Raw genomic sequence first — 26,151 nt, forward strand, 5'->3', positions numbered from 1 at the left:
CAAAAATAAATAAACGTTAAAAAAAAAAAATAAAAAAAAAAAAAAGAAAAATTCATTCATTTGAATCTGGGCTCAATATTTTTTGAAGTTAGGTTTTAAACTACTTATTCAAATTCTTTAATGGCTATAAATCTAGTAATGTTTTCTATTTCTTCAAAAGTCAGTATTGAGAAGTTATATTCTTCTATAAACTTGTAATTTTTTATAAATTTTAAATGTATTACTATATAATATTCTCCTGAATTTTAAAAATGTCCTCTATATTTATGTTTTGTCACCTTTTTTATACCTAAATTTGTTGATTTTTACTTTTTCTCTTTTATTCTTGGTAAGTCTTGCTTAAGACTTATTTTGTTTATCGTATTAGTATCTCCAAAGAACCATGTTTTGGATTTATCAAGTGGTTTATTTGTTTTTTATTTCACTAAGCCCTACCCTTGTTTCCATCTTTCAGTTTCTTGGAGTTTACCTTTTTAAACATTTTTAACATTATTATTAAAACTATTTTTAGCATAATACTGATTCTGTGGTTCAGCTTTTATTTGTTTTAAGTTTTTATTTTACTTCCAGTTAGTTAGCATACAGTGTTATAGTGGTTGCAGTTGTACAATGTAGTGATTCCACACTTAAATACATAACCTGATGCTCATTACAAGTGCATCCCCTATTTAACCCATCCCCATCCCCTATTTAACCCATTCCCCCACCCACCTCCCTTCTGGTAACCATCTGATTGTTCTCTATAGTTAAGAGTCTGCTTCTTGCTTTACTTCTCTCTCTTTTTACCCCTTTGCTCATTTTTTTTCTTAAATTCCACATATGAGTGAAATCATATGGTATTTGTCTTTCTCTGCCTGACTTATTGCACTTCACAGTATACTCTCTAGGTCCATCCATGTCATTTCAAATGGCAAGATTTTATTCTTTTTTATGGCTGAGTAATATTCCAGTGTGTGTGTGTGTGTGTGTGTGTGTGTGTGTGTGTGTGTGTGTGTGGTGTGACATCTTTATCCATTCATCAATTGATAAGTCAATTGATGGCTGTTTCCATAATTTGACTATTGTACATGCTGCTGCTGCAAACATCAGGATGCATATATCCCTTTGAATTAGTGTTTCTGTATTCTTTAGGTAAATATCCAGTAGTGTGATTGCTGGATCATCAGGTACTTCTATTTTTAACTTTTTGAGGAACCTCCGTACTGTTTTCCAGAGTGGGTGCATCAGTTTGCATTCCCAGCAACAGTGCAAGAGGGTTCCCCTTTCTCCACATCCTCACCAACATCCGTTGTTTCCTGTGTTGTTGATTTTAGCCACTATGACAGGTTTTGATTTGCATGTCCCTGATGATGAGTGATATTCAGCATCTTTTCATGTCCCTGTTGGCCATCTATATGTCTTCTCTGGAAAAATGTCTTTTGTGTCTTCTGCACATTTTTAATTAGACTATTTTGTTTTGGGGTGTTGAGTTTTACACATTCTCTATATATTTTGGATGCTAACCCTTTATTGGATATGTCATTTGCAAATATCTTCTCCCTTCAGTAGGTTCTCTTTTAGCTTTATTGGTTGTTTCCTTTGCTGTGCAGAAGCTTTTCATTTTGGTGTAGTCCCATTAGTCTATTTTTGCTTTTGTTTCCTTTGCCTCAAGAGATATATCTAAAAAGAAGTTGCTATGGCCAATGTCAAATAAATTACTGCCCTGTGTTCTCTTTTAGGATTCTTATTGTTTCAGATCTCACATTTAAGTTTTTAATCCATTTTGAATTTATTTTTGTGTATGGTGTAAGAAAGTGGTCCAGTTCCATTCTTGACAGCATGTAGCTGTCAAGTTTTCCCAAACCATTTGTTAAAAAGACTGTCTTTTTCCATGGGATATTCTTTCCTGCTTTGTTGTAGATTAATTAACCATATTATTGTGAGTTCATTTCTAGGTTTTCTGTTCTGTTCCATTGATCTATGTGTCTATTTTTATGCTGATACCATACTGTTTTGATTAATACAGCTTTGTAATATAACTTGAAGTCCAAAATTGTGATCCCTTCAGCTTTGCTTTTATTTTTCAAGATTTCTTGGGCTTTTAAATGTCTTTTGTGGTTCCATACAAATTTTAGGATTGTTTGTTCTAGCTCTGTAAAAAAATGCTGTTGGTATTTTGATACGACTTGCATTAAAACATATATTGCTTTGGTTATTATAGACATTTTAACAAAAGACAAAGAAGGGCACTATATAATAATAAAGGGGATAATCCAATAAGAAGATATAACAATTGTAAATATTTAGGCATCCAACATGGGAGGACTCAATTACATAAAACAATTAATAACAAACATAAAGGGACTAGCTGATAATAATACAATAATAGTAGGGGACTTTAACATCCCACTTACATCAATGGACATGATCATCTAAACAGAAAATCAACAAGGAAACAATGGTTTTGAATAATAACACACAGGACTTGATGAACTTAACAGATATATCCAGAACATTCCACCTTAAAACAGCAGAATACAGATTCTTTTCAAGTGCACCTGGAACATTCTACAGAACAGATCACATATTAGGCCACAAAACAGGCTTCACCAAATTCAGGAAGATCAAAATTATACCATGCACCTTTTCTGACCACAACATTATGAAACTAGAAGTCAACCACAAGAAAAAAATCTGGATAGACCACAAATAAATAGAAGTTAAATAACATGCTACTAAACAATGAGTGGGTCAACCAGAAAATAAAAAAATAAATTTAAAAAATACATGGAAACAAATGAAAATGACAACATAACAGTCCAAAATCTTTGGGATGCAACAAAAGTGGTTCTAAGAGGGAAGTAGATAGCAACATAGGTCTACCTTAAGAAGCAAGAAAAAAGAATCTCGAATAAACAACTTAACCTTAAACTGAAGGAGCTACAAAAAGAACAACAAATGAAGCTCAAAGCCAGCATAAGGAAGGGAAAAGTAAAGTTTAGAGCAGAATAAAAGATATAGAAACTAAAAAAATAATAGAACATATTGATGAAACCAGGAGGTAGTTCTTTGAAAAAAATTAATAAAATTGATAAACCTCTACTCAGACTCATCAAAAAGAAAAAAGAAAGGACCCAAATAAATAAAGTCACAGATGAGAGAGGAAAAATGACAACAAACACCACAGAAATATAATTATAAGACAATATTATGAAAAATTGTATGCCAAGAAATTGGACAACCTAGAAGAAATGAATAAATTTCTAGAAACATATTAATTACCAAAAGTGAAACAGGAAGAAATAGAAAATTTGGACAGACCAATAACCAGCAAAGACATTGACTCAGTAATCAAAAAACTTCAACAAAAGTCCAGGATCAGATGGCTTCACAGGTGAATTCTACCAAACATTTAAAGAAGAGTTAGTACCCATTCTCCTCAAACTATTCCAAAAAAATACAAAAGAAAAGAAAACTTCTAAATTTATTCTTTGAGGTTAGCATTACCCTGACCAGATATCAAAACCAGATAAAGACGCCAAACACAAAAAAGAACTACACTCCAATATCTCTGATAAACAGAGATAAACATAGATGCAAATATCCTCAACAAAGTACTAGCAAACCAAATCCAACAATACATTAAAAAAAATAATTCACCATCAAGTGAGATTCATTCCTGGGTTGCAAGGATGGTTCAATACTTGCAAATACATCACATTAATAAAAGAAAGGATAAGAACCATCTGATCATTTCAATAGATACAGAAAAAGTATTTGACAAAGTACATCCATTCATGATAAAAAAAAACCGACACAAAGTAGGTTTAGAGGTAACATACCTCAATGTAATAAAGGCCATCTATGAAAAACCCACACCTGGGGCGCCTGGATGGCGCAGTCGGTTAAGCATCCGACTTCAGCCAGGTCATGATCTCGCGGTCCGTGAGTTCGAGCCCCGCGTCGGGCTCTGGGCTGATGGCTCAGAGCCTGGAGCCGGTTTCCGATTCTGTGTCTCCCTCTCTCTCTGCCCCTCCCCCGTTCATGCTCTGTCTCTCTCTGTCCCAAAAATAAAGAAACGTTGAAAAAAAAATTAAAAAAAAAAACAACCCACACCCAATATCATCCTCAATGGGGAAATACTGAGAGCTTTTCCTCTACGGTCAGGAACAAGACAGGAATGTCCACTTTCACCACTGTTATTTAACACAGTACTAGATTTCCTAGCCACAGCAATCAGATAACAAAAAGAAATGAGGAATCCAGATCAGCAAGGAAGAAGTAAAACTTTCACTATTTGCTGATGACATGATACTCCATATAGAAAACCTGAAAAACTCCACCAAAAAACTGCTAGAACTGTGAAATGAATTCAGGAAAGTTGCAGGGTACAAAATCAATGTACAGAAATCTGTTGCATTTCTATACACCAATACTGAAGCAACACAAAGAGAAATTAAGGAATCTATCCCATTTAAAATTGCACCAAAAACAATAAGATGCCTAGGACTAAACCTAACCAAAGAGATGAAAGACCTGTACTCTGAAAACTATAAAACACTGATGAAAGAAATTAAAGATGACACAATGAAATGAAAAAAAAATCCCATGCTCACAGATCAGAAGAAAAAATATTGTTAAAAGGGAATTTACTTTAAAAAAAATTCTTAAGTAGGATGTCTAGTTCATTCTTAGGTTTCAAAACACTGCTTAGCAGCATATTAAAAGTTTTGATATGTAGTATTTTTCCTGTTCTTTATTTCTTAAAATCTGGTCTCCAAAAGATTTCTTCTTTATTCCATGAATGATTGAGAGGTGTGTGTGTGTGTGTGTGTGTGTGTGTGTCTGTGTGTGTCTGTGTGTGTCTGTGTGTGAATTTCAAACCTATGAAGTGTTTTTTGTTATCTCTTTGTCATTTATTTCTGTTACTGTGTTTTGGTCAGAGGAGACAGTCTATACATTCTCTGGTATTTATAAGACTTTCTTTCTTTCTGGCCTATAATGTGGTTCATTTTTTAAACCTCTATTATATATATACACTACATTAGAAAAAAATAGATTGTTGGCATGCCTGGGTGGTTCAGTCAGTTAAGCGTCCAACTCTTGTTTCAGCTCAGGTCTTGAGGGCGAGCCCTGCTTCAGGATCCACACTGGGCATGGAGCCTGCTTGAGATTCTGTCTCCTCCCTTTACCTTTCTCCTCCTCCCCCACTCACACTCTTTCTCTCTCTCTCTCAAATAATAATAATAATAATAATAATAATAATAATAATAATACAGATTGTTTATTCATTCCCCTTTGATGAAAATTTGTCTCTTTTCATCTCTTCTTCATGATCACAAGATGTGCTATATACTTTTTCTTTGCTGTCAGTCCCCCAAGAACACCCCCACATTCAGAGATTTGCTAAAAGAACTCAAGGGACTTAGCATATCATTGTACTCATGGCTAAAATTTATTAAATGACATAGTGAGGATTCACAGCCAGGTGATGAGGAAAAAAGACACAGGTGGAGTCTGGAGAATTGATAAGTAGGCTTCCTTATGCTCTTTCTCTCCCATGAGGGAGAGAAGGGTCACATAGTACATACTCTTCACCCAGCAACAAAAGTGCAGCAACATGTGTTTATGTTTCTACCCAGGAAATTCCACTACACTTAGCATTCAAGAATTTTGTTGGAAGTTGGTCACATATGTACCCAATGCCCATCACATACCAAAACTCCAGACTCCCAGAAGGAAAGCAAGTTGACCATAAATCATATCATTTGGGTAAGCAGTCTAGGCACAGTGAACTACCTTTAATCAGTTAAGGAATGGTGGGAACACTTCCAAAATCCAAGTACCAAAAACTAGTCAAGAGCTATCCTTGCAAGCAGACCTTTCTAAAGATAACAGTTTCAGGCCTACTATGTTAACTCTTCCTATATACCTTCTTATGTACACATGCAAATATTTTTCAGAGTAGGCTGACAAACTATGAAGGGATGGATTATACAATCCAACAGATGTGTACTGAATTCAATTGGACAGTGCCTATGGGAAAATACCATATAAGTTTCAAAGTAATTACTCATAAATGAATTTTTATAGCATAATCCTATTCATGAGTTGAGATTGCCTGTAGTTAATGAACAATATTATATACTCTAAAAAGAGACTAAACGTCTAAATGGTAGTCTTGGTTAACAAAAAAGTTCTAATCTTCATTTAGTATAACAAGAAATTGAGAAATCTTTCAAAAAGCTCATATTTGTATCAGCTAACACTACAAATTAGCTATTATCTGTCACTTTTGGTGCCCAGGTTAAATTTCTTTCTCTATAAAAGTTAATCTTTGAAATAAAAGTTTTTTTAAGAAATACATTGTTATTTTTAACTTTATTCAGATTTGCAGAAAAACACTACATCGCCACATGCTCATATTTCGGCTGCCTAACTTACAGATGTTAGATGGAATTCCTGTGAATTCAGATGATAGGGCAAAAGCTGAATTTCAATTCTCTGAACTACAAGCAAAGAAAACTTCGGTAATACTTCTATTATTTATACTTTTCCTTTTAAAATATATCATTATTAACAAATTAAAACCAATTTACTGGGTAAATCTGGGCTGTGATGTTCTGGTAGACTATCTTAGTATCTATTTTAGTGATTACTATCAAAAGCATCTTGATCTGGTGAATAGAGCATATACATACATGCAAATTCCAGGGAAGCTCCTTTTTCTAATAATGTAGTTTGATATAAAGAAAATTATTTAAAATCTTGGGGTGCCTGGATGGCTCAGTTGGTTAAGTGCCCAACTCTTGATTTCGGCTCAGGTCATGATCTCACAGTTTGTGACTTTAAGCCCACGTCGGACTTTGTGCTGACAGCAAGAAGCCTGCTTCAGATCCTCTGTCTCCCTCTCTCTCTGCCCCTCCCTGCTTTCTCTCTTAAAAATAAATAAATATTAAAAATAAAATAAAATAAAATCTGTGTACCTCTTGCTCAATTTGTGAGATAATGCTAGAAGGTAAGAAACTATAACATATCACTTCTATAAACAGAAACTAACAAACTCTTTCAGTTTAGCAGATAGGAAGGGAAGGAAGGAATTCTGACCTCAACACTCTGGACTATGTAGTTCATCTAACAAGGGAGATGTGTGCTTCTTTCTTGTCGGCCAGAATAATTGTGCCTTTTACCCATGAACGCTAAAAAGGTATCTGACCATGACATGAAAGAGTTTAGAGAGAGAAGCCACAAAGCATACCATTAGGAAATTCTGTCCTTGGCCACCAGGATTCTTCATTAACATCCTCCAAAGACTAAACTTAACCCAGAAAAGCTATAGTTTTTGAACAAAGAAGTAACCTTATTAGAGCTGTGCCTTTGCAAGATTTGAGAAAGAAGACGCTGGAAGCAGGGAAACCAGTTAAGAGGCTTTTAGAGATTATGAAGACCTAGACTAGGGCGGGGCAGTTAAGAAGGTAAGTGAACCTCTAAAGTAAGTGAAAGCCAGAGAGCAAGGACATCAGTCAGTTAACAAATAACACTTTTGAAACTCATATTGAAAAGAAAAGAAGATTACCATAGATGCTTTTACTTAATCAATGGATTACCCAGAACCCTCCATCCCTTCTGTAAAATAAATCGATTCCCAGAGCACACTGGAAATTTGATATTAGAAGGCTCTTCTCCAGCCCACTTCTGCCTTCAGCAGATTTACACATTTATCAAGAGCTGGCTGTTTTGTCAAAAACTTATATGTCAGTTCTTTTATCTTAAAAAGGCAGATATGCTATAAATGCAAATTTTAAATTACTATTTGTATATTTCTATGATAACCAAAATAGGGTACTTTGGAAAATCTGGATAAAGATCAATCACACACACACACACACACACACACACACACACACACGCACAAATAGTGTCAAATAGGTTAGGAGGAAAATCTTGTAAAAAATGGGAGAAAATTATAAAAATTCAAACACAATATGTGGGAAAATTATTTTAAAAATTCTTGTGTTCAAATTTTCTCCACATGTCTTTAAATTCTTACTACTTTAAAGAAACCAAAACTGGAAGTTGTAGGCAAAACATTAAGGATAGCTTTATCTAAGAACAATGAGATAAAATACCAATCAAGGGACTCTTACAGAAAAGGCCTCAGCCATCACAAGATTCATGAGCGCATGTACATTTATGTTTTATGACTAAAAAATAGGGGTGCCTGGGTGGCTTAGTCAGTTAAGTATCTGACTCTTGATTTCAGCTCAGGTCATGATCTCATGGTTTGTGAATTGAAACCCTGCATCGGGCTTTGTGCTGATGGTGGAGAGGCTGTTTGGAATTCTATTTCCCTCTCTCTCTGTCCCCTCCCCCCCCCCCCGCTTGCTCTCTCTCTCTCTCTCAAAATAAATAAAATTAACTTAAAATTTTTTTAAATAAATCTAAAAAATAAACATGAATTATATATACAATTCTTAGTTATTCCCTGATTTTTTTCATCAACCTTGACATTTTTTGGTTAACCAAGGAGCTTCTATTATAGGTCAAAGTAGTCACAGAGACCTGCAAGACTTAAAGTTGTACAGTGTTAATAAGTATTAACTACAATAGCCAAAGGAAGTGGTTCATTTGTAGGTTATATCTATAAAAATTATTCTAAAAATTATGCTTTGTGAAAACAAATCTTAGCTACTAATTTGTATGACTTAACTAAGAAAGAGCACCATCTAATGTGATCTACTGAAATTACTGTCACAGGTCCTAGTCTTTCAAAAGAGAGCAAATAATCAAATAAAATTTAGGTCAGTGATCTAAGGCTCCTTTCCCCTCTCTATTTTATATTCCTGGAGCAAGTCATTTCTTACTTCCAGAAGTGGAAAACTAAAGGAAACTTAAGTTTCCCACTGCTGCTGTAGTAAATTACTCAAATTTAGTGGCTTGAAACAACACAAATTTATTATCTTATAATTCTAGAGGTCAGAAGTCCAAAAACTGGTCTTACAGGGCTAAACACAGGCAGTGACTCCTATATTTCTTCTGGAGCTCAAGGAGAGAATTTGTTCTTTGCCTTTTCAAACTTCTGGAAGTTATCTGCATTCCTTGGCTCACGGTCCTCTTCCAGCAATAGCATCACTTCCACTTCTGATTCCATCTGTACATCTTCTCTATCTCTGACCCTCCTGACTCCCCTCCTTCTTATAAGGACTCTTGTGATTGTACTGAGACCACCTAGATAATCAAAGATCATTTCCTCACCTCAAAATCCAATGTAATTATGTCTGCAAAGTCCCTTTTGTCATGTAAGGTAATATATTCACAGGTTTTGGAAATTCAATGTGGACATCTTTTTGGGGGAGGGGCACTATTCTGCCTCCCATACCACATATGTGAGGGCTCCAGGTGAGAGAACTATAAAAACTGTCACATTAAAATTTATAAATTGTATTTTAAGGTAATGTTGGCTAATTTGAAAAATTACATATAAATTCACCAAATTACATATAAAGAAATCACTTAGAGAAACTTTAAAGATCCTAATTTCCATATTTTTTTTATTAGTTTCATGTAGCAGAAAAAATACACAAACTCAAATTTTAGTCGATAAGTATTTTACTAAAGGATTTGCTTCTTGGTTATTCTTTTCTATTCCTCATATAGTGAACTCAGATTTTTCCCATTACTATATATGATATGTTAATATGCCTTGAGTGAATCTAGACATGTATTCTTGCCATTTGAATCAGTGCCATATAAAAAAACTTAATTATTTTTCCACTTACTCTATATGTAAGCATTTTATTAAAAATTATTTTTTGATTTGTCTATACATGGTTAATAAAATAAGGAGGATATCCAAAGTCTTTATTTTAGAGAAATCCTTTTTTAGATATTTAAAATTTTATAACGTTTATTTTTGAGAGAGACAGCACACACACACACACACACACACACACACACACACACGTGGGGGAGGGGCAGAGAGAGAAGGCAGAATCCAAAGCAGATTCCAGGCTCTGAGCTGTCAGCACAGAGCCAGACACGGGGCTCGAACCCACAAATGGTGAGATTGAGACCTGAGCCAAAGTCAACGCTTAACCGACCAAGCCACCCAGGTACCCGTATTTATTTATTTTTAATTAATCTCTACAGCCAATGTAGGGCCTGAACTCATGACCCCAAGATCAAGAGTCACATGCTCTTCCAACTGAGCCAGCCAAGTGGCCCAGAGAAATCTATTTTAAGATTCAATAACAATGTTTATTTTCATGGCTAGGATAATATTGAGCCATCATTTCTTTTAGCTATTCAGAAGACACAAAAACAATCCTTTTTCAAGTTTATCACTTCAGTCTACTTCATTTTTCTTTCAGTTACTGCTGTTCTTTCTTTTTTAAGAGCAGGTAAAGATAATTAACTCTAAAGTTGTCCTTTAAACCAAAACATTTTGGTCCTTTTGGTTTCAGAAGAAAATTTGACAATATTCTAGATTAGTGATGGGAAGAAACTCTAAAAAGGAATTAGTTAGGGAATTTGGGACTGAGCATCTTTAGTAAAAAGCCTGATACTTTAGTGCTCATTACAAAGCTGCATTCTTGTTGACACTTATTAAAACGGGGTAATTGGCCATTTTACACTAATGGCAAACACTTATATTTCTAGGTAAGTTGACTCATATATTCAGAATTCATATTTTTAAAAGTATAAACAAGGTCAGTCTTAAGACAGAGCAAGCATAAATTTCTAGGGAAGCCAAGAGTCTCCAGCCTAAAATACTTGTCTCCTCTGTTTGCTGATTCCTGAAATTCTTTTAAAAGCCTCTTAATCCTCAACTAACTTAAAATGTAAACACCATTTAGAGAGTTAGCACATTCATTAAGTGATTGTTATAAGATGCTTTTCTTAGTCCCCATTTATTTACTTGTTTTTGAAAAACTAATTAACTGCAAGGCACCTGATGAGGTAATATGAGGATTATAAAGATGTTGAAGATATAATGCTTACTATCTAGAAATTCCTGCTCAGTAAAAAAGAAAAGAGAAGAAAAAAGAAAAGAAAAGAAAAGAAAAAAAAGAAAAGAAAAGAAAGAGAAGAGAAAAGAAGAAAAAGAAAAAAAAGAAATGTTACAAAGGAGAAAAAGTTTAATTCTCATTTTCTTAATTCTACACTTACCTCATTGAGATCCTATGGAGAGAGGGAGATGCCGTCATACTAGTGATGAGTACAGTACAATCTGAAAAGACAGAACATAAGGTTCTGAGAGAGGTTAAGGGTTCAAAAGACTGTTTCAGTTTCTGCCTCATACCAACTCAGTTTAGGCATATGACTCCTGACCTAAAAATTTTTAAATTATCAAGTGGGGCTTGCAGTAAGGACTAAATGTATTGATCTGAGTTTTGGAAATGAGACATTCTTAACTGGTTTTATTTTATTATGTAGCTCATTCCTGTTACCAACTGTCCAATGGATGGTGGGTCATTTGGCCAAGTGAAAGCTCCTCCCATGAAGATAACAAATGTAATTCTGCCTAGTGGATTTAGCCATTACTTGGGATCTGACTTCACTTTAACTCCTGAAGCTGAAGGTATTTTGACAAAAAGTTTCAGAATGAACGTAAAAGCAAACAAACACTTCATTTGAAACAAAAATCTCACTTTGACTTCTAATACTACTTAAAATTGCATTTTTAAATTTACATTTCCTAAAATTGCATGTTTGTTCAAGTTTCATGTGGCCATTCTGACTTTAGAGTCTATAGTTTTGGGGAGTTTTGTTCAACTACTAATATTTTGTAACTAAACATTTGCTTGTAATGTGAACTTTGTGATACTTGCACAATTATTTTCTGAATTATGTATTTTCAAAGGCTTTGTTTCATTTTATGTATTTCATAGCATATAACTGCTAAAACCAATTCTTTTGTACATCCTGCTAAAAGTAGAAATCAGAGGTTTAAAAATATCTGTGACAACAGATTCTTGGGGTACAAAGAGAAGATCGGATTTTATCCTTGAAACCACAAGTAAAGCATGCAGCTAATACTAGAGAAAAGTTTCAAGAGGTACAGCTCGAAAGGAGGGAGTATATTAAAAGGACAGGGCATGGAAATGTATCCTTCTATTACACACATTTTAATTCACGCTTAGATCAAACCTATTCCCTAATTCCGTATCTTCACTGGCTATCTTGTTGGTGAAAGTGGGGATAGCCACTCCTCTCAGGGCTCACCTCTTCCATTCCCTGTAACATTCCACTTTGCTTGGGACCACTGGTGGCAATAAAATTGAACATCATGAATTTATAAAATGATCTAAGAGCCTACCAAGAATAGTATATTGTTCTGTGTGATTATTTCAAGAAGAAACTCAGTTAAAAGAAACCCCAAATCATTTACTTTGTTAAGATGTTATTTTTTAACTTATTTTTCATACTTCTACATACTAAATGGCTTTAAGATTTTAGTCACGGTGAGAACTTTTATGCTTCTATCTGATAGATATAACTATTAGTAAAATAGGACATACCAATTTTTTAGCCTCCTTAACAGTACAATGTCCTCTTCGGGAATGGCATCAATATCTTTTTTTTTTTCCTGGCACTAGTTCAATCCTGAATTCATCTCCATAACGTCCTCAGATCTGTCTCAAAATTTGTCTGTGACTATATTTGAGGTTTTTCTTAAAAAGTCTTATAATTTCTCTCCTATCTTCTGACTATGTTGCCCCAATTTTTATTTTGAAAAATTATGGTCACTTTGTCTGTACATTTATTACAGCACACAGCTCTAGATATTTATATTTTTAAAAATTACCTAGAAAGAATCAAATAGATTCACTAACTCAGACATTTAAGCAGCACTGAGTGCTAGACATATATTCCAATTCCATAATTTTATTTAAAATTTTAAATTCATGTTATGAAATATGTACAGGATACATTCAGCTCAAGGGCAGCCAAGCTTTATTACTTAATTCATTTCATTACTTACTGCTTCTCATTCTTTCACAATTCCTAATTTCAGACAAAAAAAACAAGAATGCAGGGACTCTGACAAATAATCCTCGGAGCATCCATGCAGAAATAGCTTTTCGGCAACTCAGAGGAATACATCCCTCTCCGTCTCTTTTATCACATCAGAATATGACATCTCCAACTACACAAATGTACCAGAGCAACCCAGATGAGGGAAGGTAAAACTATTCTGTGTTTTAACATCATTTCTCATCATTAAAAAAAAAAAAAAAACTCCCCAAATTTGCTAGTCATGTATAAAAATAGAAAACATTATTGTATACTATTATTTATTTACTGAGAGCAGGGAGAAGCTGTCAGATAGCATAAGGCTTCTCCCACATTCACAAAACCTTTCCCAAAGTCCAGTATATTTACTTCATAATTCAAAAAGACTTAGAAATGGCTATCAAGGTAGAATAGTGCTCACCTAATGCTTACATGAGGGAACACTGAAATAAACACTTGTAATTATGTTCTCTCTGAAGTCACTTCTCACTAAATGTGCAACATGATTCACTTACATTTTGAACAACAAGATAAATTCAACTCTGAAATCACGAAACACCAAGAATTTTGTCGATTCTTCAAACCTCTTCTTGTAGTTCCGACTTGCCTCTCCTCCAGTCTGGACCCTCTCCCTGGAGGCCAGCTCAGTGCCTAAGAACCTGCTACTTCTCATTAAGAATCCACTCTGTTCAACACCTGTCTGCCTAGATTTCCAGTTATTACCTGTCCCCCAGCTTCTTTGGAGCCAAGCTCTAATTCATCTATTAGTGACCTACTCAACAGCAGATCTAGTGTAGGCCTGGCTCTTGATGTACTGACTTCCTTCCTATTATCAGTCCTCAGGATAACCTGATTTTTAAATGTCCAAAAATAGGATCATTTTCTCTACTGCACTGTCTTTTTGGAATTGAACACATATAAATTACAGAAATTATTTACTGCAGAATGACCTTAAAGCAGCTGATCCATTAGGAAAATAAGTCATATTATTTGACTTATAAATATCTTATTTCTGACAGAACTCCTGGCAGCCACTTTCCAAGATCAAATCGAATGTAACTGCCTAAAGAGAAATGAATATACACCAAGAAACCTATTTCTGTTTAGTAGTTGTACCAAAATTAGCAGACAGTGTTGGTGGAAATATAATATATAAGATAATCATGTTACTTATTTTACTGAAGCACTTCAGTTCCATATGATGATAATTTCTGTCACCCTGGTGGAATTTTACTTTAATATCACCTCTCTTAAACTTTCTTTATGATTATCTTAATTACTCATTTGAATTGCTATATTAAAAAAATCATGAACCATTATATCCTCCAATTTGAAAAGATAGAAGTAGCGTAAAACAAAGTCCAGAGAATCAAGTATTTAGTGCTGATATTGGAAGCATTTAGTTACAAACTCTTATTGTGGCCTGTCATATGAAGATACTAAGAAAAGGTAATTCTAGTAAATATGCATATTTTATTTGTTGAATATCTGTTCATTTGGAGTTAACAAAAACTAAAGTATACATTTCTTACCAAACACAGCTATTACTAAAGCAAGTTGAGCTTTGCTCATTGAATTACAAACTAGTTTTTTAGGACTAAAATTGGGGGAAAAGTACACTTAAGCCAGATTTGTCCTAAGAATTGTTTAGAGATGCAAATTATGGGCATCAGTAGTACTTCCTGAAGGTGGCTAATTGCAGGTGCAACCAGGCATTCGTGCTCTAAGAATAAAAAAGCACTATTTCAAATACAAAATGTGTTAATTGTACCCATAGTGTACAAGCAGTTTGAGGCTAAAAAGAACATATGTTCAAACTGAGTGGACACTTTTAAATTTGAGATCCTTAATAATTTATTTCACTGGAAACAATTTTTCTAAAATTTTACACTGCATAGTACTAGGGCACATCACAAATAAATCAAATATGGTTTTGAATTTGATTGTTTTATTAGATACAGCTCTTTAAATTAATGACTAAATTGCCAATCATATTTTGATATAAATGGGCTCTACAATTCATGAATTATTCTACTAAAATTTTCCAAGTATTGGTTCAACACTGCATGTAGTTTTCATACTATTTTAGATGTTCCTTACATGAAAATAAATTTTTACTAAAATATTTGTATTTTTTAATCTACCTGGAAATAGGCTTAAAGATATTTTGGAAACTAATTCCAATGTGTTTGCAGCAATATTGTATCTTTTCTTCTTCAAATGCTATATATGCTTATGATTTAATCATGTAATGCTTAAAATTTCAAACCCAATACAGATTGATTTTATACTTTTTAATGTGTGGTTTTTAAACAACTGTTATTCTTAGCTGAAAATAAGATCCTTTGTTTAAAAAACAACTCTGCAGTTCTTATGATGTCCAGAAGATGTCTTTCTTGCCCTTTAGTTTTAACAACTGCTTCCCTTACAGTGTTTGGATGAGTGTCTGCTCTTCATTCTTTGTTACTAACTTGGCATCGCCAGCTTTTTTTCTTTGATGATAATGTATAAATGAAATACTGAATATATGTTACTTTTATAATGAAAATTGCCTTTTCAAATAATAAATCTGGTGGGAAAAATAAGTGCAACTGGCTTTCACTAGACAAAAAGAATTTACAAGAATTAGAAAAGTATAAAGCAGGAAAACATAACTCATTATTCAGCATCCACTTAACATTTAGCATATTTTCTCCAACCATTTTTCCTATCCATTTGGAATATACTTGAGATGATCATTTGATTTTTATGTACTACACATTGTTAAATTTTGAGATATCATTTCTATTATAAATTTTTAATTACATCTGAATTTCCTGAAAGAAGTAAATGAATTTATAATACATAATTTGATAATAACATTAAAAAATATTAACATGTATTTAGGCATTATTAGGTGACATACAGAAAATAGACACAGATCCAACCTTTAGAACATTTTAACATAAAACATGATCGGGGCACCTGGGTGGCTCAGTCGGTTAAGTGTCCATCTTCAGCTCAGGTCATGATCTCACAGTTCATAGGTTCAACCCCATGTTGGGCTCTGTGCTGACAGCTCAGAGCCTGGGGCCTGCTTCAGATTCTGTGTCTCCCTCTCTCTGTCTCCCTCTCCCTCCCCCCACTCACGCGTGCGCTCTGTCTCTCTCTCTCTCTCTCTCTCTCTCTCAATAAATAAAAACATTTTAAAAATGGGAAAATGTGATAAATTATTTCATATAAAAGCAATGAGGAAGATCATTACTAAGGTAATTTGCACAGTTCTGAATTTTTTTCTGCCATGATGGCAGATGACACTGACATGATATACAACATAATCCCCTGAAAATGCCTAGATAGGTTAAACTGTTGGTTATGTGCAGTTCATAAAATAATAGCTATAACTGCATCCCTTTCCTGTTCAACAAAACAAAAAAATGTAATTGAACATGAGAGATGTTTTTATAGGAATGACTTTATTTTTTTAATGTTTTTTTAATGTTTTTTTTTATTATTTATTTTTGAGAGAGACAGAGCAGGAGTGGGAGAAGGGCAGAGAGAGAGGGGGAGACAAAGAATCAGATACAGGCTCCAGGCTCTGAGCTGCCAGCACAGAGCCTGATGCGGGGCTTGAACCCACGGACCACAAGATCATGACCTGAGCTGAGTTGATGCCCAGCTGATTGAACTACCCAGGCACTCCTAGGAGTGACTTTAGATATGCCCTAAATTATTTAAGTAAGTAATTCACAAACTGAGCAATTTTAAGTTATAGTTACAAACTATTTGTAACATACCTCACAACTCATTACAACAAAACAGGCAAATAGTGCTTTAAACTTACAAACTACTAGCCCATATTTTACGTAGTTTATCCTAATACCACTCTATGAAGTAGATAAGACATTTATTGTCTCCATTTATAGATAAAGAAACTGGCTCAAGGAAAAGAGTAGATATCATACCAAATCCTAGGTTTTTTCCACTCCAAATTCATTACTTTTTCAATTACTACAAGTGAACTGACATTAAATTATTACTAATATGTAATCAGCAGTAGTAGAGCCCTAATGTATGTAAAAGCTATAAACTATTCATCCTCTTCCAGTATATTTAGCTTAAGGAAAATGCATAATTTCAACAGTAAAATTAGTTCTTTGCCCCCAGCAAATGTCCTGACAGATTTATTTTGCATGCAGTCATATGCATGAATATAGACTTGTTTTAAATTAAAAAACAATTCCACAAACAACCTTGAAAACTAAAGTTAGGGCACTTTATAGGTTAGGAGCCTGTAACGCTGAACTGAATATAGATGATGTCAGAGTGATCTTCTGATTTCTGTATATGAAGATTGACCATAATAAAGTAATTATCCAATAAGAACTTTATTATTTACTTCTTTTTGTATTGTTCTAGACTTCTCTGATTGTTGACACAAAATTAACTATGGTCATGCACATATTTTTGCCTAGAATATTTAGTATGCACTGTGTGTATGTTTGCAGGCACTCATGGCCAGTTTTAAAATAATTCTTGCATTTAAGTAACATGCCATTGCCATTTCACTCTTTATTCATAATATTTCATACATTATAAAAACTGTTTAATGTTTTTAAACATTAGATCTTACTGTTTGTTAGTCATGCTATGGGCTCTTAACTTCAATTAAATGTTACCTACATAAAAAGAAGTAAATTATTTACAGTTCTATAAGAGTAGAAGCAAGCACTTACGGCCAAGTTCTGTTGGTTATTCAATGAATCTGATCAAATCAGTTCTTTTTATGAGAAAGAAACTGGCTGGGTTTTTTTTATTCCTCTTACTATAATACTTAGAGCTTCTGGATGACCTCCAAGTGCTTAACTACTCTTCTTATTCATCTCTCTGCATTTACCTTCACTAATAAAATATTTTTAAAGATTTTTTTAAAGTAATCTCTACACCCAACGTGGGGCTCTAACTTACAACCCCTAGATCAAGAGTCACATATTCTACCCACTGATCCAGCCAGGCACCTCAGTTGAAATATTTTTAAAGAAAAAAGTATAAAAATTGCAATTTTAGCTCACAGCTGCCTTTTATTAGAACTAGGTCAGCAAGAAGCACACAGTTATTTTATTAGTAATATTTTATTTCTGGAAGTTTTTATCTTATAAGAATATGAATTATAATATTCTTTATTATTCTTTGTCTTTAATTTGTGAATAAAAATACTTTGTAAACTACTGAAAAGACATTTCTCAGACCAAATCTGTGCATTTTTTATCTTTAAATTTTGTTTTGGTGATGATTTTTCCTTATAATTAAGATAAAATGAATGATTTTATAGCCAAAACATGAAATGCTGTAACCTCAAAATAGAATAGTATATTCTAAGGAACTCAGAAGTAGCTTTGAAAGTGGTAATTATCTGAAACCACATTATTTATCACTTATGTTTTATGTATTAGACCATACCTTAACTATATGGTCTCTTAAGTAAATCAAAGGCCAACTCATCAATATCATCATTTTCCATATAAAATACATGTGATTCTGAAATGCTAAGTTTAAAATTAGAATAGATGTTTCCTTATATTGTATCATTTAAAATAAGAGTGTTCCCATAGGCTCTGAATAAAATTCTGTTAATTAACTTACAAATGTTTAAATATATTTCATACCAGTAGAGTTACATTTTTAAACATTACAAAGAGAAAAAAAGGTTAGTGATGATCTTCCTATTTTTGTAAACCATTTATGGTTACATCTATTTTTAAGTAACAGTATCTATATTTTAAATAGAAAAAAAAATAAGATCATATGGTTTAAAAACTGTAGATTTTAATCAGGGATCTGCATGTTTTACAACTTGCTTATTTTAAAACATTTTTTCTAGAAAATGTTTCAGATGATTTTAACAGTTTGGCTGTACTATTTGATCCATCTTTAATTATAACATAATGCCCCCTTTCCTCAAAATGTTCTGCCAGTATGTTTCTCGAAGAACAACCAAAAGAGACTAATCTATAAAAAAATATATCAATAACATTTTTAAGTTTCCAATTATTTCTTATTTCTTCCCATCAATTTGGCTGAGAACAGGTATTTACAAACACTGGTAGCCTACTTTCTTATGGTCTTTCTTTCTTTTTTTTTTTTTTTTATGAAGTGCTTTAAAAGAGTTCAATCAACCTTAATGGTGCATTTTTAGTTAAGGAAATAGAATGCGGAGAAGTCAATTTGAGCTCCCAGACGAACAAGTGTCTTGAGAAAGAATAGGCATAAATGGGTTTAGAAAACAGGGAGAGTAGGAGTAAAATGCAGTGAGCAGAGCACTCAGGGAAGCCAGATACAATGGAAAGAGTAAAATACTGCAGAGCTTTTTAAGCTACATACAATTGGAACAATGGACTTGATCCAGCCATCTATGTTAAACTGTTAAAAGGTGAAAAGCAAGCTGGAATTCTATAAAGAGTGTTGAGGAACAGTAGATTGAAGAGCTTTAAATCTAAAGAGAATGAATGCAGTCATTCAACAGGATGGAAATGAAGTCAAAATTGGCATATTTCCCTGGTTAATTTACCTTGCGAAGGACTCTGTTCAGTTTTAGGCAGTAAGCCATTATTTGCAATGAAATAGTCTTTAAATTGCCACCTTTGGAGTTTTTAAGCAACACAGTGTACATCTATAAATTTCACATGGACATACCACATATTCATAGACATATACATGAAAGTAAAAATACAACATATAGATCTCACATAATTGTAACAATTTAATACTATAGTTTACAGCCCACAGCACACTAAGTTTGTCAAACTTCCCATTCTCCAAGAACAAAAAAGGCTAACTTAGTAACAAAGATGCAAGTGTGCAAGTACAAAAACTTGAAAAAGAAAACTAATCTAGAATAACACATGGAACTCATAGACAAGAATGCTGTGAAATGATTGAATGGCTACATTATTTTTTATTAGCTAGCAGTCAATCAGAAGAGGTTTTTTTTTTACATTTTTGGAAAACTTTTACTGAATATGTTGATATACTTTCCTGATTTAGTAATTAGAATAAATAAAATTTTATCTTCAATGATTTATGCTGACTGGGCGACAGTTGTGCATGATTTACAATTTCAGAAAAACGTAGCTGAAGGAAGTGTGTGGCATGTATCTTGTACAGAGGATATCACCTTGAACGTTGCTTATAGCCAAGGTCTGATGTTATATTATTATTATGTTTAATGAAGGTAGGAGTATATCTGTGGAAACAGATCTAAAACATCTATAAATAGAAACTAAGACTAAAGTCCAAACATGAGCAGGTTGGACTATTAACTCTCAAAAAGAATAATTATGAGAATGTTAAGTTATAAAATCATCATCCTTTTTTGTTACTACATACTTTAAATACTTATTTATTCTCTTTAGACTTAAGCATTAACTGACCAATACTGACATTATCAAAGATTTAAAGGGTAGCTACAACAGACTTCAACAATGAAGAGTTCCCAGTATCATGGAACTGTTTCAAGTTTTTAAACACTGATACTATTCCTTTGATATTTATCACTTATTCATTTGCATGTGTTATCAAGCTTACCACAGCTAAATGGCCTATATATTAAAGAGGTAAACACATGAATAATGTTATAGCAAAGAATAGAGGATACACAAGTAACAAAAAGAGTAATATAAATCAAAGAGCTGTCCTCCCACATAATAGATCACTTCTATTTCATGACATTATACCCTTATTGTTCTTTTGCACTTATAAAAGATGTATACCTCACCATCTGGGAGGCCAAAACCTCAATTATATACAGTTATAAAATCTTCAATTGAACATATCATATAACAAAGAAAGCAGTATCAGAACCAATCCCAAGATCTATGAAATTATTTCCTCTAGGAATTACAAACTTAGAAGACTTCAGGGACCTGCCAAATATGAAGGAGATGAGATATAAGAAAAATTCACAGCCAGAAATATAATCAACTGCACTTTCACTGAAATAAAATGTGCTAGTTTCCATTTGCCCTCCCATATCTACTTTGCACCATTTTGCTGATTTGTGACTCTAGAGAATGACTCATGGACAACATCAACCAGGGTTCTTGTTCTATCTGGCAGTTGGGTTAGCCAATGGAAGACACTGCAGTATATCAAAGAGAGTAAGAATGAATAAAATTTAGGCTTTAGTAGTAACTGTATTCCTTTACAAGGGCCCCAGCTCCTCTTGCACTCTCCTAAAACTTTCTGGATTCTCACGAACTCCCACCTCTTAACTTCAGGCCTGAGGCTGTTGCAGATTCGTAATGTATCACCAATGCTGGTCTTTTATGATTACTCATCTGGTTTGAAACTGACACCTGACACCTTTTTCTTCCACAGAAAGATGTGTTTTTTGTTGTTGTTTTGTTTTTTATTTTAGAGAGAGAGATTGCATGTGCATGAGCCAGGGAGAGGGGGAGAGAGAGAGAGAGAGAGAGAGAGAGAGAGAGAGAGAGAGAGAGAATCCCAAGGAGGCTCCACACTCAGCACAGAGCCCAGTGCAGGGCTTGATCCCATGACCCTGGGAACATGATCCTGAGCCAAAATCAAGAGTCAGATGCTCAACCGACTGAATCACCCAGGCGCCCCTACAGCAAGATGTTAATATAAGGCTGGAGTTGTGATGCGCAGCATGAAATATAGACTTGAATTCTAGGAACTACATTTTTTAATTAGTATTGTGGCCAAAAAAAAAAAAAAAATGTGTTCACAAACATAGGAACTAATTATGGATAAAATCTTTGCAGTTTTTACATACTACTCCTGCAATGTCTATAAAATTCTGGTATTTCAATGAAACTTTACTTTTCAATTCACTAAATTCCATTTATAACAATTCATTCTCATTATCAAAATTGAGAAAACTAACTGCACAATTATTTCATGTTCATAAAGTTTGAAATCATGTAAACATTGCAATCTAGTCTTTAACTCCCCATTGTTAGAAGTGTCATGCTGGCCACCACTTGCTTTTCTGGAAATACATTTTAGCCTAAGTAAGGGGACTAGATTACTTCTTATCAAACTTGCAAAGATAAAATTTCTCTAGGATTGAGTAAAGTAAACAATATGTCTGAGTAACTACTAGGGAATGTTTTTCCAGAGAAATTTTCAGAGCATTTAGATGTAGTATCGGCCCAAAAGGCTGTCCTTAAAGCAATCTTCACTAGTGATCTGAGCCAAGAATTTTGTGGATGATTTGCACAAATCAATTTTCCTGGTTGGAAAAATTCTCTACAAAACCGTGGTTGACTAAGCACCAAACATATTGTGCAGCACAACAACCTATAGTATTGTGGATCTGGTTCATTAAGTTCTCAGTTCCATTCCACCCCCACCTGTACTGTAGAGTTTCCCCCTCGATTGTAGGTAATTTTCTATTTGGGGCTGAAAGCCTAAAGAATTCTTTTTCTTTATTATTAAATCTTACTAACTATTGCTCTATGCTATGCTCAGAATTTTTCTCTTTCTTTTATTGGCGGCCAGTGTTTGAAGCTAATGGCCCTTCTCTGTAGTTGCTGATGGTGGGTTATTTTTTTATTATTCCTGTTGTTGTAGTTGTTGATTATTATGTTAGGAATTGGGGGACAGTGATTCATTTGCCTATCTTAATCTAGAAGTTCCTACCTGAAGATTTTCATGTCTTTCCCAAACACAAAAATAATTTACGTGCTACTTTACTGTCCAAAACACTGAGTAAAGTTCTATTTTTATTAATAAATTTTTTTAACGTTTATTTATTTTTGAGACAGAGAGAGACAGAGAATGAACGGGGGAGGGTAAGAGAGAGGGAGACACAGAATCTGAAACAGGCTCCAGGCTCTGAGCTGTCAGCACAGAGCCCGACGCGGGGCTCGAACTCACGGACCGCGAGATCATGACCTGAGCCGAAGTCAGCCGCCTAACCGACTGAGCCACCCAGGCGCCCTAAGGGTATGTAGTGTATTAAAGATTGTTTTTTATCAAAGTTAGTAGCAATAAAATGAGTTTGATTAGTAAATTCAAGAAGTATATACATAGAAACTTTTGAGGAAAGTTAGACAAAATAGGAGATCCAAGAGAAGTAAAGAGTGTTTTGCATTTTTTCAACCCAAGGAGTAAGAAAATTAAGAATACTACCTGCCAAGGATTATGGTTTTGGTAAAGATTAACCTCATGACTGCTCTTAGTTGTCCTGGCAATGGGAACCTCACCAATGAAAGTGGTATTATAATGAAAACAAAAACAAAACACCAAACTCATGCACATGAAGTACATGACAATCACAGGCAAAGTAACTCACCGTCTGGCTAGCTCTACCTTGGGAAAACGTCTAGGGATGTTGTTTGAGAGTGGTTTGTACTCTTTTTAATCAGATAAGGTAATTAAGTGCTATGTATCCATACTAACTTACCCATTATATTTATGGCACTCACAACCTGGAAGGGTTTTTGCATGGAGAAAATGTAGTTGCTTATTATCTTCCTGTCAAGTGTAAGATGGCTGGGGATTGACGGAATTGTAGTTCCTTGTTTACACAGCTTTCCCCATCCTTTGCTGTGGGCCCAGGTTTACTCTGCACAAACAAAAAAGTGGGATTAGAAGTAAGAGTCAACACAGAAGTTCCTTGCTCCCATCAAGAATCATACTGACCCCACAAATAGAGATAACTGGATTGTACATCTATGCTCTTCTCAGCAGCAGTAGAAAATGCCACAAATAATTTAACATTTGCACACAATTTTTCCTGTGACTTTTGCAAACATCTCAGCCATATCTTTAACTTACTGATAAAAAGAATTTCTAATCAGGTTCACCTTTACAAAATCTTTGTTTCTAATCAGAGTACATAATTGTCTCCTGCACTCAATAAACTGTGGTATAAGAAGAAATATATTCGATCTTTCTCCCTGGTTTCTGACACAAAGCTCCAAAAACTCTTGGAATTTCCTGAGTGATATGAGTATCTTTTGTCATTCGTAAGGAACCCCTTTAGAGCACATCCGAGTTTATGCTAATGAGGTGACCCAGGGTGGGGCTCCTAGAGAGCATCTGGATGGAACTGGTCATCAGAAAGACCAAGTGATTAGAGGGTTGGGACTTTCAACCCCACTTACAACCTCTGGGAAGGGGAAGCAGGGTGAAAGCTGGAGAGTAGAGATCTAGAACAACTCTTCAGTGAGGGCTTGATGAGCTTTGAGGTTGTTAAACCCACATGGCAGGATGGTTGGCACACCCAGTTCCACAGGGACAGAAGCTCCTACACTAGGGACACTTTTGGACCTTGCTTTGTGTACCTCTTCTTCATCTCTATCTTCATAATATCTTTTATAAGAAGCTGGTAAATGCAAGTAAATGTTCCTCTGAGTTCTGTGAGCTACCTGAGCAAATTAGTCAAATCTGAGGAGTGGGTTGTGGGAACCTCCAATTTATAGCCAAAGAGTCAAAAGCACAGGTAACAACCTGAACTTCAGGTTGGTGTCTGAAATAGGGCCAGTCTTCTGAGATTGAGCTCTCAACCTGTGGGATCTGAAGCTATCTCCAGAGAGAAGGTGTCAAAACTGAGTTAAATTTGTGAAACACCTAGTTGGTTTACTGAGAATTGGGAGAATTGCTTGGGGGTGTGGAAAAAACACACTGGAACATGTAAAGAATACTAGATAATTCCATCTCCGGATAAAATTAACAGATGTCAGTATAAGCAGCATATAAGCAGCATATTAGAATGGCCTCTAAGAATTGCCCCACAAGATACTTTTTAACCACAAATAGAACGATTGTAACTTTGCAGTAGAAAAACCTGGTAAACACCACTTTAAGTGATCAAATTTAATGTCACCAATAAAATATATCAATACCCTGATGTAATGCACTAATAAGAGCACATCAGTTCTGTGATAATCTCACCAAAAATACATAATCTGATCATGAGAAAATACCAGAAAAACTGAAACTAAGGGACATTCTACATGTAACAGGCCAATGACTTTTTAAAAAGGTCAGGGCATTGAGGGGCACCTGGGTGGCTTAGTGGGTTAAGCATCCAGTTCTCAATTTCAGCTCAGGTCATGATCTCACGGTTCATGGGTTCAAGCCCCACTTCTGGCTCCAAACTGACAATGCAGAACCTGCCTGGAATTCTCTCTCTCCCTCTCTCCCTCGCCCTCCCCTTCTCATGCTGTCTCTCTCAAAATAAATAAACTTAAAAAAAATACAAATAAAAAGGTCAAGGGCATTGAATAATGAAAACTGAGAAATTGCCATAGATTGGAGAAATCTAAGGAGACATGACAACTAAGTGTAATATGGGGATTCTGAATTGGATCTTCGACCAGGAAAAGTACATGAGTGGGAAAACTAGTGAAATCTGATAACGTCTGTAGATTAGTTAACGGTTTTCACCCATGTGAACAGCTCACACAATCAATAGGAAGACTAGAAATCCAGGCTCACAGAATGAGCTCCATGGAGAGCTGAGTGGTTAAAATCACAGGTGTTGTCATGACACTGGAATAAATTAGGGTACCAATGCCCTGCTGCTACCTGGGTGTTACTGGGCCTTGGATGTTCCTGCTGCCATTAGAATGGATTCTAACTATTCCTACTGCTTCACTGCCCATGATTACATTGAAAGCCCCAGGAAGATGGCCAAACTTACACTGCCTGCCAAAACCTTAATTAGGAGAGTTTAAAATAAGCATTGGTATTTTTCACCTTTCTGTGAGAGTTGTGGCCTGCCCACTGATGCTTCCACAGTGGCAAACAAAAGAAAAGGGTTCGAATGTTGGGCAGCTCAGTTGGTTAAGCTTCTGACACTTGGTCGTGAGACTGAGCCCTGTGTTTAGGCTTTGGCTGGCTATGGAGACTGTTTAAGATTCCTTCTCTCTCACTCTCTTTTTTTCTCTCTCTCTCTTTCTCTTTGCCCCTCCTCCACTCTCACTCTCGCATTCTCAAAAATAAAACAGAGTGGGCAGCTGAAAGATGACAAATATGCAGTACATGAAATGATTTAAACTATTTTATGTTTTTGTATTGTATTTTATTTATTTTGAGGAAGCGACAGCATGAGTAGGAAAGGGGCAGAGAGAGAAGGGAGGGAGAGAGAATCCCAAGCAGGCTCCACACTCAGCTTGGAGCCCAACGCAGTGATCTCACAACCAT

At 34.7% G+C, this 26,151-nt stretch overlaps 1 protein-coding gene and 1 long non-coding RNA gene across 8 annotated transcripts in view; one reads left to right on the plus strand and one right to left on the minus strand.

The window, feature by feature from the left end:
• The window catches only part of LRRC9 (leucine rich repeat containing 9), a 121,552-nt gene extending 100,204 nt beyond the window's left edge, over positions 1–21,348 (plus strand). For 2 of the 7 annotated variants that reach the window (XM_040477290.1, XM_040477293.1), the window contains 4 exons: positions 6,369–6,509; positions 11,416–11,560; positions 12,998–13,166; positions 20,869–21,346. In XM_040477290.1, coding sequence (XP_040333224.1) covers positions 6,369–6,509; positions 11,416–11,560; positions 12,998–13,166; positions 20,869–20,926 — 513 coding nt within the window. In that variant the 3' untranslated portion in view covers positions 20,927–21,346. Of the gene's footprint in view, positions 1–5,621; positions 5,752–6,368; positions 6,510–11,415; positions 11,561–12,997; positions 13,167–14,015; positions 14,329–20,868 lie in introns of those variants that run through there. The other 5 variants (XM_040477294.1, XM_040477292.1, XM_040477291.1 and 2 more) reach the window with 5 other exon arrangements.
• Positions 1–26,151, minus strand: part of LOC121031849 (uncharacterized) — a 102,440-nt gene that overhangs the window by 64,061 nt on the left and 12,228 nt on the right. The window contains exons 4-5 of the long non-coding RNA XR_005790932.1: positions 23,405–23,566; positions 11,149–11,209 (exon numbers count right to left, since the gene is read on the minus strand). This is a non-coding gene — a long non-coding RNA (uncharacterized LOC121031849). The remainder of the gene's footprint in view (positions 1–11,148; positions 11,210–23,404; positions 23,567–26,151) is intronic.

Source organism: Herpailurus yagouaroundi, unplaced genomic scaffold (genome assembly GCF_014898765.1).
Source record: "Herpailurus yagouaroundi ecotype Mexico unplaced genomic scaffold, PumYag 141, whole genome shotgun sequence".
In the NCBI taxonomy this organism is placed as follows: domain Eukaryota; kingdom Metazoa; phylum Chordata; class Mammalia; order Carnivora; family Felidae; genus Herpailurus; species Herpailurus yagouaroundi.